This window comes from Rhopilema esculentum, chromosome 4, assembly GCF_057945365.1.
Source record: "Rhopilema esculentum isolate cy_ngs chromosome 4, ASM5794536v1, whole genome shotgun sequence".
Lineage (NCBI taxonomy): Eukaryota > Metazoa > Cnidaria > Scyphozoa > Rhizostomeae > Rhizostomatidae > Rhopilema > Rhopilema esculentum.
In genome coordinates this window covers 6,164,036-6,179,426 of record NC_142818.1, presented here as the reverse complement: position 1 = coordinate 6,179,426, position 15,391 = coordinate 6,164,036, and the positions used below count along the sequence as shown (strand labels likewise).

Sequence of the window (15,391 nt, the reverse complement as noted above, 5' to 3'; positions counted from 1 at the left end):
CTTTAAGGGTCGAGACAAGTTCAGTTAATTATATGTGTCCCTGGTTAGGTCGTCAATTTACCATTTCCCAACCCAAACAAGTTTTTTCTGTTAGAAATTTTCGAGCGCTTCACATTTCTACCCCCTGATTGACGATTACACAGAAACTGTAATGTGCGATTACGTCATTATAATGGAACCTTCAGTGTGATTCCCAAACGCTGTGATTGATTATTATTTTATTTTGAAATTTCAATTTTTTGCAACTCCATTTTTTATTTCCTATAAATCTAAATAAGCCACAGTATAGACCAGAGGAAGACTCTCTGTCTTTAAAACATATTCCACAGAATTATTCTGAAGCGGGGCACGAAATGGCAAACAAGTGATACGTCGGTATGCGAGATGGCTTTTAAGACCCCTGCTCCCATCGACCATTGGGAAATACCGAGGAAAGTTTAGTGACGGTGTTCGTGGTGGCACTTCCGAAATCAAACTTTGAATTTTGGGAGTTTTCATCAACATGATTTGAAAAGTATATGAGGTCTTCGGTAATATTTATAAATATTGTTCAAAGAAACTTTAACTGCTAGTTGCTACGAGGTGCTGAGGAGAGTGGGTTGACGTAGATTACCGTTCGTCGTGCCTAGGCCAAACTTGTATTGCATCAATTCGCTGGCAGCTAACGTAAGCAAGAAACATGTCTGGTGGAACTCTTCAGGTATCTTGTAAAAAGTGTTCTTCATTCTAGTCTTTTTTGTGAAAAACAGAATATTTTTCGTATTTGATAAGAGGGTCTTGCCGTTTTAACGAAATTGAAAACCAGGAGAAGCCTGTTATATTTTGTATATTTTGCTGTAGGCCCACCAAGAAGGCCCAAGAATAGTTGCTGATTTCCAAATTATCTGCATGTACAAAATAGGATTGGAAATTTAACAGACTTTAGGTTTGGTTTCTGATATATCAGAAGAATTTGCAATTTTGCCACTTAAAAAATCAATATTTAATTTGAAGAAAGGATGAGCTTTCCGTTCAAGTAATTTTTTCTGAAATGATCGAGGCCATAAAAATTTCCTAATTGTAATCTACACTACATCTACACGTGCACGAAGATAGCTTTGGTTCAACAGTCAAGCTGTATTGTGATTCGAAACTGAAATGCTAATATTCAGAAGCTCTATAGTTTTAAGGAACCTGTCTTTTAAGAAAATTGATTTTGAAACAAGACTTTAGAGTTGAGAGACGTTAGAGAATAATTTAGTTTTTCTGAATTTTGTTGATTATAAGTTATTGTTAACATTTTAACATTTTATTGTTAAAATTTTACATTTGTAAGAATGGCTGGCCTGACTCAAACAAGGAAAATGATCTACCCCCCCCCCTCCCTGCCAAAATTATTATGATCAAAGTTTTACATCTCAAGTTACATACTTTGTCTAATTTTGATGAGAAATTTTTGTGATAAAAGCTGAATTTGTTGCAATTTTTAAGCAATTTTATTTTATTTTGGAGAAAAATTTGACACAAATCTGACTCAAATTTGATTGTGCAAACCTACCTTTAATAAGACAACTATGCTTATCTCATTTCTGCAGAAAGGTATTGAGATTGTTACAAAAGCAACAGAAGAAGACAAGAATGGAAATTATGCTGAGGCACTTAGATTATATGAGCATGGTGTAGAATACTTTTTGCATGCTGTGAAATGTAAGTCCTATATTGCCATAACTATATATAATGCATATCATACATGAATGTCTACAGGACAACATGATATTAAAATGGCATTGTTTTAATCCAAACAAATAGCATGTCTTGAAATTGCTTCTCTTTGGGTTCCTAGCCAATGGTATAAGGTAATGGCCTAGTCTTCTTCTTGTAGCAAAAAAATTTAGACCTTGGGACCTTACAGACAAAGTGATATACAGAAAATTCAAAATGGCGGATATGTGGATAATATTATGCTGAATCAGCAAAAATTAAAATAACTATAATATCTGAATGAGCAAAGATATCAACTTGAAATTTTCAGGTTATTTTCCTCTCAAAATGCTAAGTATCTGATAGGAGTATCAGGAAAATTTGAGAGGGTGCATGACATGACTGTCCCTCATTGGCATGGAATGAAACAAGAGCACATTTTGTTCTGGACCAATCAACGGGTTTGTTTACAAAATGTCATTAGCCAATCACCGGCCTCCATTTCGAGCTTGATTTTTGAATGTTTCAAACCAAAACACAGTTGCTGTGGAGAAAAACCTACCCCCATACTTTTGCCCGGGAAAAAAATTTACGTTCTTTGACCTAGAAGATTTTTCAAACTTAGTTTCTAGAGTATTTGTTTCGTACAAATCTCGGAGCCCTAAGCAGAAACACAAACAGTGTCTAAAATATCTGCACTGAAACATCACCTATTTCCCACCAGAGACCTACCTCCAAAAATGGCCAGCCCCTAATTTACTTTATATGAAGCTTTCATTAATTAAACAAGGAAACATTTTAAGATTTAAGTTACCTGATAGTTTGCGCAAGCAAATCACCCAGCTATCACTTGGGAATAATGTATTTTCTTAAAAAAACTAGGCTTTATAATTGCCTATTCCCTCCTCTACACTACCGCACGGGATGCCTAGGCCCTTTCTGAACATTCCTCCTGAGCATCACAGTCAATGAAACTCAAACCACTTTTGTGAAGCCATTAGACATCAGTCTATAGTTTGAAGCCAAAAAGGCCAAAATATTGGCAATAGTTTCAATTCAATTTTTGAGGGATATCATCTTTTTAAAAAGTAACAAAGACCCACTTTTTCTAGACAGTCTCAAAGCCTTGAAACCTTACTGATACCTGCTAAAAGGTTTTTAGAACAAGGCACGATAACTTTAGAAATATCTTTGCTAAATCAAATTTGGTTGTTTGAGAACCAATATGATCAAATTGGTCTTGAATTTTGTGGCAAGTGATACATTTTCAGCCTTTGGTCGTTTCAAAGCTATTTTCAGCCGAACGTCCTTTCAAGGCATTTGAGGCACGCTACTGCCAATAGCGAAAATTTTGTTAACTCACTCCCCTCACGAAAGTATCTGGAAAGTTTCGAATTTACAATTTATAGATTTTTGATTGCAAAACTGTTTTCTGAATTTCCTTGAATTTTTCTATAAGTTTCTTTGGCCTTTGAACTATTTATTTGTCTAAAAAAATTATTTTATCCATGTGTAAGTAAATGTTGTGAGGGTTTTTGTCAAGCTGGTAGCGAAGGAAACGAAAATGAATCCCAGTCACCTGACATTGGACATCCGTTGATTTGGGTAAGGCAAGTAGCGCAAAGGTTTCTTATTTTAAGAAAAATATATAACAGATGAAAAGAGCAGAAGTTTTGCAACAGTTTGATGACTTGTTTCATTTTGTAGGGGTTTCTCAAAAAATTATTATCACTAAATTAAAGAGTCGTTATCATCAGCCTGAATTTGTTTTTGTCCGAAAAGGAATTCGATTGTTGAACTGTCCTGATACTTTCGTGAGGGGAGTGTTTGCATTCAAGGAGATGAAGTGTGGTTTTGACAAAACTGCAGCATTGGTTTTCCGTGCACTGGATTGAACATTGCCGCAATGAATTGATGAACTTAGAAATTTCGAAAAATTCGAAAAGATAGGCTTTCGAAAAGATGGACTTGGAGGCTTTCGAAAAATTCTATATGGATTGAGTTCTCTTGTAACATACACACAATGGTCTCCGTTGAAGTACAAACAATTTGGACCAAGATGTTTGACCTATTTTTTCATAACATAAGGAAATGAGCAGTTCTCTAATAACACAGAGGGAAATGAGCAGTCTCAGACACCCAAGCATAAAGTTAAGTATCTGTGAGTTTACATAGAAATCTTACAAGGTTGTGCAAAGAAAGGCTTATTTTATTGCAAGTACAGGTACTTGTAGGTACAGTGTACATGGCCCATAAAACGTAGTAATTTTTTACAAGTTTACTCCTTCTTGAGACAGATAGTTTTTGAAAAAAGAGAAATTCAAAGTGTTTTCTTTCAGTTGGGATAAATACATGCATGTTTAGATGTCACAGACCGATTAGAAAACAAGCATAGCATTTGGTAACATTCTAGCAGTTCTGAAACGTTCTTACAAAGCAGAAATATCATTTAGAACTATGGTCATAAAGCCACAGAATTCATTTACAGAGGCAAGTCTTGCTGGAATAAATCGGTACGAGAACAAATTTTAATTCAAGGCCAATTTGATCCTATTGGTTCTCAAACAACCAAATTTGATTTAGCAAAGATATTTCTAAAGTTATCGTGCCTTGTTCTAAAAACCTTTTAGCAGGTATCAGTAAGGTTTCAAGGCTTTGAGACTGTCTAGAAAAAGTGGGTCTTTGTTACTTTTTAAAAAGATGATATCCCTCAAAAATTGAATTGAAACTATTGCCAATATTTTGGCCTTTTTGGCTTCAAACTATAGACTGATGTCTAATGGCTTCACAAAAGTGGTTTGAGTTTCATTGACTGTGATGCTCAGGAGGAATGTTCAGAAAGGGCCTAGGCATCCTGTGCGGTAGTGTAGAGGAGGGAATAGGCAATTATAAAGCCTAGTTTTTTTAAGAAAATACATTATTCCCAAGTGATAGCTGGGTGATTTGCTTGCGCAAACTATCAGGTAACTTAAATCTTAAAATGTTTCCTTGTTTAATTAACGAAAGCTTCATATAAAGTAAATTAGGGGCTGGCCATTTTTGGAGGTAGGTCTCTGGTGGGAAATAGGTGATGTTTCAGTGCAGATATTTTAGACACTGTTTGTGTTTCTGCTTAGGGCTCCGAGATTTGTACGAAACAAATACTGTAGAAACTAAGTTTGAAAAATCTTCTAGGTTAAAGAACGTAAATTTTTTTCCCGGGCAAAAGTATGGGGGTAGGTTTTTCTCCACAGCAACTGTGTTTTGGTTTGAAACTTTCAAAAATCAAGCTCGAAATGGAGGCCGGTGGTTGGCTAATGACAATTTGTAAACAAACCCGTTGATTGGTCTAGAACAAAATGTGCTCTTGTTATGGAATGACCCATATGTGATATTTGCAAAATATTTTTACGTCAGAAGTTTTACTGCATTAAGGTAATTGATGATATTTCTTTAATTTGCTATCTATTCCTTAGAATATGAAGTCTATCACAAAAACTTATTTTGTTACTTTGTCAAATATTTGTAATTTGCTAACTGTATGAGCTTATTCCACAATGTAAAAGCCATTGCCTTATATCTCTTATGATAGGTTATGGCTCTCTGGTAGGTTATAATATTATTTTTCTGTAGATGAAGCTCAAAGTGACAAGTCTAAAGAAAGCATCAGGGCAAAATGTGTTCAATATTTGGAAAGGGCAGAGAAGTTAAAAAAATACATAAAGAATAAATCAGGTGACAGCAAAAAACCAGTTGCAGATGGAAGTTCAAAGTAAGTCTTTTTCATTTGATTTGAAATTTACAAAGGGCTTTAGATAATTGTCTTTTGGTGAACAGCTGGTTTTGAAAAAGGGGAACAGTATCCTTTTAGGGTAATCATATATCTCTTCAGAGTAGTGGCACAGATGTGGGGGATAATAACCCCCCCTACTTTTCTAAAAACAAAGCCTTATTAATTCTTTTGAAAATGAATAAGGGGAGGTTAGCATAATTTTATATTGGTTTTTCAAAAAAGCATAAAAGTATTATGGAAATTAACAATACAGTATTGGTTACATAACAGTGTAACAGTGTTGGTTTTATGTTTTCATTGTCAAAACAACCCTGGTTTTCCTTGTTTGACACTGAGTCTCTGATCAGAATGGTTTGGCTCATACAACTATTAACTGTTGATATAAATCACCATCAATTAAAGGGATAGTAGATTAATTTGTATCATATTGTGTACCAAAACTATTCATGAAATATGAATTGAAGCAAGTTTGAAACATTTGTTTACGATTAGGGCCCGGAATAAGTAACACACAAATAATACTACTTCGCTGATGTTATCTCTAATGACCTTGAATTAGAGTTCTGTCAAATGAAAATATGGTCAAACAAAACATCACTCCTAATATGATGTTTGGATAAACAATGTTATGAAAACAAAGATCCACCTGTAGTCTCAAAAATTGTCCATGGGCTACATCCATTACCTCCTTCTACTTGCTACTCTTTTCCTATATTTTTGAATTAATGTCATTTTATTGCATGTCTCATGCAATAACTGTTATGTGCTTAACTCACATTTTGAGCAAAACCTGTGATTTTCGCCACAGATCTAGTAATAAAAGTGACAGTGACGAAGAGGACACTGAATCAAAAAAATTCAAAAGCCAGCTTGGAAGTAAGTTGCTAGATATTTTTTTTGTTAATATAATTGAATATTTACTTTATAAAATTTTTATTATTTTGCTGGTATAAGGATGGCATTTAATTATGATTTTTGCTTCTTTAATAGTTATCTAGAAATAAACTTTATTTATAGTGCTTCTGATGTAACTGTGCTATGTAACTTGCACTTGATTTGTTTTTGTACATTTAAAACAACTGTTGTGTGATTATCATTAAATATGAAACCCAAAGCTGCAAATAAAAACCCTGTTTATTTGTACACAAAACCATTTGCAGCTTTGCCTATATGGTATTGAACACTATTTAGCACATTGGTAAACAGTAATTTTTATTAAAATTTATCTTTTATAAAGTATTCTTTAGTTATACTAGTCTGTTAGTTACTGCACTGAATTCTTCTTATATTTGACCATGTAGGATCATTTAGATATAGTTAAAGTGCCTGTGACATGATTTTCGTACTTTTGGGTTTATATATCTATTCTTATGTAAAAAGGCCTGTTATTTTCATTTCTGAGGTTAGTTTTTATGTTTCGTGAGAAATGAAGGAGTTATTGGCGATCTTCTACACCAAAATCTGCCATCTTGGTATTCAGAATGAGTAGGCAGTGACGTCATGGGAGGGACTCGATCGCCTCCTCCTTCGAGTTTTTGTATCGTAGTCAATGAGGGAAATCTAACAGGTCCAAGATGAGCGATATTTCCAGAGAAAGTAGTGGCAGGGAGGATGAGATTTTTGAAGGTAGCGCTTGCATTATTACAATAACGAGTTCCTCCCATGACGTCACAAGAGAACGGAAACAGTACCGCTTCAATTAAGAGAATAAAAAAAATCATTTCACAGGCACTTTAAGAGAAGCAATCCATGTAAATCAATTTTTGGAAGCAATCAATGTAAATAAAAATCAATTCAGCATTTTCAAGGCCTGAAAGCATGACTGTATCTTGATGCAGTTTCTGAATATTGAAAACTGTGGAGTAATAAACCTAATTAAAGAAGAGGAATTGACCACTTGTGTTTCATTGTGGCAAAAGCTTTTAAATATATGAAAGTGCACAATTGCTAAAGGCAGAAAAGGAGTGGAAAGTTCACGAAAAGCAAGATGTATACAATTTTATAGTTCATGCATTGTATTTATAGGTGCCATAGTTGTTGAGAAACCAAATGTGAAATGGAGTGATGTTGCTGGCTTAGATGCAGCTAAAGAGGCATTGAAAGAAGCAGTCATCCTGCCAATCAAGTTTCCTCATCTTTTTAAAGGTAAACTTGTAAGATGTTTCAAATATATCAGTTATAGCCAAATGTTGAGGCTCTTATTGTCTTTGAATTAGCAAATTTATGTTGAACTTTTGAATTTCTTAATAACCTAAACCAACTATCACAGACAGTGCTTGTTAAAAGATCATGTTATTAGTGTCTATATACAAGTTTTTTTAGATTGTTTTTTTAAGGCTCTGAAATTTTAACAAAGCTTTTTGTTTTTTGATATGATGCCATCTCAGTACGATGCTTTTCTTCTTTGGCCAATTGCAGGTAAACGAGAGCCGTGGCGTGGTATTTTGCTTTTTGGGGTTAGTATGAGTTTTGTTATGGAATTCTTCCGGTTTTAAGTTTTGTCTTCTAGTATTTCAAAATGCAAGCCTTTTCCTACCCTTTCAATCCAGCTTTAATAATATTTTCATGACTTAGCTTTATTGGCATGTTCTCAATATGTTGAAGGCTTGTGTTAGTTACTGAAAGTTCTATCAACGGTATGAAACGCCTTATGGATCTGTTGCAATTTCATCTGCGGAGTTAGTTAGAATGTACATAGAGGATCCTTTGAAGATGCCACCTATCCCACCCTTATTCCAGCCCCCTCTAGCTATGTTAAATCATGAACTTCCATGCAGTTTCTGTTCATTTATGTATTCTCAAGAGTATGAAACAAAAAGAACATTGAGGGTAGTTTTTTATATTGCGTTTGCTGGAAAAGCTGTAAGAAGTTGCTTCAGCCTCCTCTTGGTACATGCAGAAGCTATGCTAGTAGTTTATGATTGATCCTGAGAGAGAATGATACCATCATTTTACTGCAAAGAAAGTTTTTCTCATACATTAAAATCATGGCCTCTTGTAAATTCATAGATAATTCTTTTTCAGTTAGATCACTCTTTACATTTTCTTATAGGAATTATACCACTACCAGTCATCTTTTGTACATCTGAGAGATGCTACCTTACCATTCTATCTTATTTTTTTATATCTATGTCAACTTTGATTATCTTCTTTTAGCCTCCTGGAACTGGTAAATCTTTTTTAGCCAAGGCAGTTGCAACTGAAGCCAATAATTCGACCTTCTTCTCTGTTTCGTCGGCTGATCTTGTTTCTAAATGGCTTGGAGAGAGTGAGAAGTGAGTTTAAAACTTGTAAAGTTGTTGCATGGCTATAAAAATGTCATAATGGTTAACTATCGTTTCCATTTTCAATGCAACAAAATCCAAAGCAAGTCACTATTTATTGATTATGAAACCAGTTTGTCGTGCAGATTTTCTTCAAATTATTACCATGATGAATTTTCTGCATTATTTTTATATTTTAATTATCGTCTTATGCAAAGGCAGTTTTATATTTATCCCGTCAGATTTAAGCAAAGCAAATTGTGTACACTGAACCAAGATGTTGAAGCTACCATGTGCTTGTGTATTGTTTCTTTTCGGTTTTCTTTTGACTGAACTATTAATTTCTATTTATTTCATTACCCCTAAAGCATACTTGATAGACGAGTCGTATATCCCTCAGTATTATCTTTGATGAATATTGAAATATTTTTAAACACCAGGCTGGTGAAATCATTGTTTGAAATGGCCCGAGAGCAGAAGCCAGCCATCATATTCATAGATGAAGTGGACTCGCTATGTGGCTCTCGTAGTGAGAATGAAAGTGAATCTGCCCGGAGGATCAAGACAGAATTTCTTGTTCAGATGCAAGGTTTCTTTTTGATATTACTTTGCATTGAATCATTTCCATGTTGGTCCTACATAAATCTTTAAGGAGCTTGGTTCTAAAAAGATCGCTTTTTTTCATCGTTATGGCTTTCAATATCATAAAAAGTGGGTGTGATCATCCGTTTCCATTTGTAAATGTAAGACCAATTCTTTGAGAATTTCTGAAGGACATTTAGTACAGAGTTTAAGCATTGATGGAGGTAAAATTTCATGAAGTTATTCAAGTCATTATTTCTCTCTTAGGCGTTGGTGTTGACAATGACGGAATACTGGTTCTAGGGGCAACAAACATTCCATGGGTGCTTGACTCTGCTATTAGAAGAAGGTATTTTTTATATCAAATTTGTTTTTAAGCGACTTATACAAAAAACTGACTGCTAAAAGGGGAAAACCATGGGAAGTAGCAAAGCTAACAAATCTTGATTGGCTTTTGGTGAGACCCCCATCTAGGGAATCCTCCAGGATATGGGCTAACCAGGTTGCCAGAATTAAGCTTCAGAGGTAAGCTTTGGGTATCTAGCCTTTGCGAAATCTGTCAACATGAATGGTTGATTTCTTGGAGGATTCCTGAAACGGTAATCTCGCTAACAGCCTATCACGATTTAGCATCTCTGCTTTAGTTTTTGGTTATATCGACATCGAAAGTAGGGCTTTTTTATTCTTGATTGCCCTTACCATCTCCCGCTTGAAATTTCTTATCTGAGGAAAATCTAAAAATACCTGTAGGAATAAAGAATAAACCTTTTTCATTACATAAACTTAGAGTTGATGGATAAGTTATTTTTGCATAAGATGCATAAGAGCTGATGCAACAGTTTTCAGCTTCGTTTAGAGGTCATCTGCATTCGCGCCACTTTTTGGCTGTCTCCCAATAGCATTTCGCAGAATCGCTTTCAAAAAGAGTTGCCATTGACCCTAAGTTGCAATTTGATTTTGTTGCCATTTTATTTTTGTTGCCTTTTGTTGTCATAAAAAGAGTTCATTTGCAGATTTGAGAAAAGAATTTACATTCCACTACCTGACCCAATCGCAAGAGCCAAGATGTTTGAACTTAACATTGGTGATACACCTAACGCTCTGAAGATGGGCGATTTTAAGACTCTTGCGAAGAAAACTGAAGGGTATGTTCTATAAATTTTCATTATTTCTCAGTAATTTGTTTCGACATTCATCAATTTTGCTTATGGAACTTGGCAATACCTTTGTAACTATCATTCACAACACAAAAATTACAAATGCCCAAACAGCAGTACGTAAAAGAAGGAGAACGTTCGAATACGACGAAAGGTCTGAAGGATGAACACGTCAGATACAGAGTAAATCAAAACAAGTAGTCAGTTCCATTAGTCAAGTAACAGTAACCGTTAAGCAAGTAGCTGTTACAAGTAGTTGAGTAGAACTGCATTTTTCCCGTGAAATAGAAAGGATTGCAAAAAATTAGCCCTTACGAAGCCTATTGTAATATGTCTGTATTTAGATTTTGTAGCAACTTAATTGAATGCCGCTCTTTGAAAATGTGTTTAGAAGCCCTTGTGAAGCAACGAAGCCAAATGTAATCACATTCCGCCACAGGCAAACAAAATTAAATCCAAAAAACTTTAGAGCTCACTTGTGTTCTCATCTGTTGCTTGATCCACTCTTCTTTAATTTCTAGAAAAGTATTTGGTGAACATTCTTGACATGAGGGAGCCACATTCCAAACAATAATTTTCTTGGGCTTTATTTACGGAGTGAATCCCAAACAAATGTATTTTTTATGGAAATTTTTTATGGAAATTTCGATGCCATTTAAGATGCTTTGCGTTCCATTATCATTTTATCTTGAAAATTTGTTATTCTTGATTACAGGTATTCTGGTGCTGATGTTGGCATCATTGTTAGGGAGGCTCTTATGCAGCCTGTCAGAAAAGTGCAAACAGCAACCCATTTCAAAAAGGTTTTACAAAATGTATAATTATTTCAATTAATCGATCTGCCAACCGAACTCTATATCGTGTCGTCTAGATTGCCACAGATTTAGTTTTGCCGTTTTTGTAGGCAAGTGTCAGGCAGTTATTGAACCAAGACTTGACACAACCTGCTATTACCGTTATGGCAACAAAACTGTAGCATTTTCCAGATTGTACTTGCAACACTGATCAATTTTATCTGTGAGACCAAATATACATTGTATAGGCACAAAATATTTTATATAAGCACAAACGTGTATCAAAACGATGATTTCTACAATTACGCTATTTTTGATAGGTATTGTCAATACATGACTGGAAACCTAGGATAAACACATTTTGCCTTTCTCAGGTCTCAATTGCAATGCCTAGAAGTCGAGGAATATAACTTGCAGGCTTGTGTGATAGTTTTGCTAAGGCTTTCGAACTTTTAACATGAGTACAATATGAGTAAATCAGTCGATTTACATTGTTTGTAATTTTAGTTGAATTTTGGTGTAAATTTCGTATTTCTCCTTTTTAAAGGTTCGTGGTCCATCCAGAAGTGACCCTGATGTAATGGTTGATGATCTACTTACTCCATGCTCCCCAGGTTTGTGAAAACTATCTGAATCAACTCAAATGTTTCATCGACCCTTTGTGTTTATATCTCTCATTAAATGTTTATTCAAGTTTGTAGGATTTTCAATATGCATCATCATCATGAAGGGTGCTGACTGTTTTTGAGCGAGTGAAGAATAAAGACAGTAAGCAAGTTTTTAGAAAGGCGTGTAAGACGCTGCAAGGTTGGGGTGCTAAGAACGTAGTGCTGATTCAATGAAACTTTTTTAACAGGATGCGTCATCAGGGTGTATCCGCCTTCAGTTATTGTCTTCTGTCTTCAATGTTTCAGACTGATGACATTAGTTATGTTTTAATCGGGTCTGTTTGGAATTCGCAGGTGATCCAGGTGCATTTGAAATGAGCTGGGTTGATGTCCCTGGTGACAAGCTGTTTGAACCAATAGTCACTATGGTAGGTAGAACTTGCTGCTCAATTGGCATATAAAACTCTGTTAAGAAAAGCTATAATCTCTGCCAAAGTTTTGAATCACTAACATCAGAGTTTTCAAGTGCAAATTCAGCCATCCTCTCATTTAATGATATTTACCAAAACCATCAGCATTGTTCTGGAAGAAGGAGGGCCAGAAGAAGTAGCTTTGGAAAAAGGAATCCAACGTTAAATCATGGCTGAATATGCAGTTGCTAATTTTTGTGCAAGCAAAGTTGCATCAACAAACGTCTATGTGTTTGGCAGTTCGAACACTTAAAAAGATTTTGCAGTGAAAGTGCAGCCTTATGTTTATGTTGGTAATTTTTATTTAGATTTGATCTTCTTATTCCTTGCGTTTTATACTCTGAGGTTCTCAGACAAAAAGCTTAAGTAAGGTTGTAAAATATTTGCTTTTTCCAAAGCCATCTTCAGATATTTTACCGCCAAAAAATTGTTCTTAAATTGGATAGTCGGAAGAAATTACCCGAATGCATTGAACCATCTTTGTCTACTTCTTTGTCCTTCTTTCCTTGTTCTTCTGCTTTTGCCTTCTTCGTAGGCTTGGTCTTCCATTTTCTATTTCTTTTTCTTCTCATTTTCTCGTTTCCGTCTTCTTATTCTCTTTCTTACTTTTTCTTCTTTTCGTTTCCTTCTGCCTTTCACCTATCATGCCCCTGCTACAGCATCTGTCGTGTAGTCTTCCCCAATCTTTATCTAAGGCATCTTCTTCTCACAGCTCAAGCATCTTCATGTCCCTCCTGATGTTTTCCATCCATGTAAAGGAGAGTTCTCCTTCCTTGTGTCCTATACAGTAAACACCTGCATATAAAAACCTACAATTTTGCAAGTCAGCCTGACTGGGTTTTTATATATTGGGTATTTCATAGGAAATGAGACTATTTTGGCTCTTAAACTGGTACTTTTTTGATGCAGGACTTTCACCAATTTTGTTTGTTCCATTTCAAGCTTCAAACATTATTTACTGGGGCTGGAGGTCTTGAAATTTCATTGGATTGTATCTTGTGTATCTAAGTTGAGTAAAAAGAAGTTCACTAAATACTTGAATTTAAGTAAAGTATAAGCAGTTCAGCACTTTAGCTCGGAAACTGAAAAATATTTAAATACTGAACAGAATATTTAATACTGCATTTATATAGGTATTGTAAAGAATCTATAATATCAGTTAAAGGCTCAATAACAATGACTAAGCAACTAGATTTTTAATGTACTTTGGTGAGTTCTAAAAACAAGAACCTATTTCAGATTTCAGGCTAGACGGGTTCTTATAAAGTGGGGGTCTAATTTCAGAATTTCAGCCTGTATATTATAAATCCGCTAGGTTCTTATATTCGGGTGTTTACTATATTGCATTTCCATTGTCGCGGAAGCTCTTCAATTTGAAACTTCAAAATCTCATTCTAGTACCTGTCTCCTGAGCATTCTGTCACAAATTCCTTTTATCTACCTTTCTCTAGAGTTGTTTGGCCTGAAAGATTCCAAATCTTCATCGCATTATGCTGTTTTCTGAGACCAGGAATTGTCATGAATCATCTTCAAAATTAATCTTCTAGCCGTGAATCTTATGCTCTGATTACACAATAAAATTTATATTTTCGATGTAGTGAAAGTTTATCGATTAGAGGCTGAGTTGGTGACTGTTCGTTTTGTTAGACTAGGACAATCAATTAACGTAAAATGTTCAATAAGGCTTGGTATTCAGTTCAAATAGAATAAGACGTACCTGCTTTCCGACTGCCAAATCTCGATCTGCGTCTAGTTCCACTTAATCGCCTTATGATTCTTTTTTGTTACGTTTTGGGCATAAATGAATATCAGAATTTGCACGGAATTGTTTCGCTTTTTCATTGGCTCTTCTGCAGAAGGTTGGGATTATTGCATCACTTCAAATGCAGTGTCGAAATGTTTTGCTTCATAAAATTTATTCATCATTTGTTGGGTTTTTCCTCTGCCTTGCATCAATGTGACAGCACCCAAGGTATGTCTCATCATGCTACTGCTTCGCCCTGAATTACCTCCTGTTTTTTAGAACGACATGATGCGCTCACTGGCAACAATCAAGCCCACTATTAACGAAGAAGACTTGTTTAAACTAAAGAAGTTCACTGATGACTTTGGACAAGAAGGGTAATCTAAAGATACCCTGAAAGTAAATATCATTTAATGTTCTCAGACTTATTCAAAATGTATTTTGCCACCTTAATCTTTTGGGTAAAAAATAATCTTCAGAAAGGTTAAGCCCCTACTATTAATATAGGTGCATTGGTTAAGGTGCAATGCACACTGAAATGTCTCTGATTGTTTTGAAATTTGATGGTCGACATTTAAAGCGAATGTTGTTGAGTAAATAAGGGATGATCATGGCTACTCAGCACCTTGTTTAGTTTTATATGATGCCCGCTGTAATTGGGATCAGCTTATCCGATCGATGATAAATTTGATCCCGTTGTTTAGTTTAAAACATGCAACGTTTACGCAATTTTGTTGCAAATATATTCATCGACCCATTTCTAGCCTATCAATGTATTTCATGTTTCTCTGTCCATGTTTGTTTCCAAGAAAGGTGATTTACACAACTTTATCGAACATTGTCTAGTAGGGGGGAAATTGATATAGTAAAGTCACTTTGAGCTCCATTCGGTAAGTCTTATCCCATTGGCATCCAGAATTCTAATTGCGCACTTTTGTATGTTAATCTCCCCTTCTGTTTCTAAATGAATTTGATTCATCTACTCAATGTGGGTGCAAGTAAACAAGCAAACATCTTATTTGTTTTAATGTGTACCAAATTTGAACCCTGTACATTTTTTTCCTTTGTCATTATTACCTTATTCGAAAATATCAGTTAAATCACCTCGGAACGCGTAAAATTTTTTACTCAGCATATTTTCTTGGCTTCTTTTTGAGTGGATTTATCCTTAACATGGACTTGTTGGCTGCAGCGGTGTTTATATACGACACATTTATCTTTTAGATTTTCTTTACATTTTAAACCTCTGCCAATTGAGGATATCAGTTTAGTTTGTTTGTTATACCTGATATCTTTTCTCTGTCTACCTGTATGTAATTCA

General features: G+C 35.0%; 1 protein-coding gene across 1 annotated transcript; it reads left to right on the top strand.

The window, feature by feature from the left end:
- The first annotated feature begins 403 nt into the window (after positions 1–403).
- LOC135690778 (vacuolar protein sorting-associated protein 4B) lies at positions 404–15,352 on the top strand. The gene is made up of 14 exons (XM_065208437.2): positions 404–700; positions 1,575–1,686; positions 5,293–5,431; positions 6,261–6,328; positions 7,478–7,597; positions 7,871–7,908; positions 8,609–8,727; positions 9,156–9,304; positions 9,565–9,646; positions 10,311–10,442; positions 11,170–11,257; positions 11,796–11,862; positions 12,211–12,284; positions 14,350–15,352. The coding sequence occupies exons 1-14, from the start codon at positions 680–682 to the stop codon at positions 14,449–14,451; spliced, it is 1,311 nt and encodes a 436-aa protein (XP_065064509.1). The 5' UTR covers positions 404–679; the 3' UTR covers positions 14,452–15,352.
- Positions 15,353–15,391: the final 39 nt, after the last annotated feature.

Bases quoted from the DNA above. Each gene is read 5' to 3' on its own strand.
- LOC135690778 (XM_065208437.2), top strand. From the start codon at position 680: ATGTCTGGTGGAACTCTTCAG. The intron at 701-1,574 runs GTATCTTGTAAA...TCATTTCTGCAG, and splicing joins TGTCTGGTGGAACTCTTCAG to AAAGGTATTGAGATTGTTAC. The intron at 6,329-7,477 runs GTAAGTTGCTAG...TTGTATTTATAG, and splicing joins ATTCAAAAGCCAGCTTGGAA to GTGCCATAGTTGTTGAGAAA.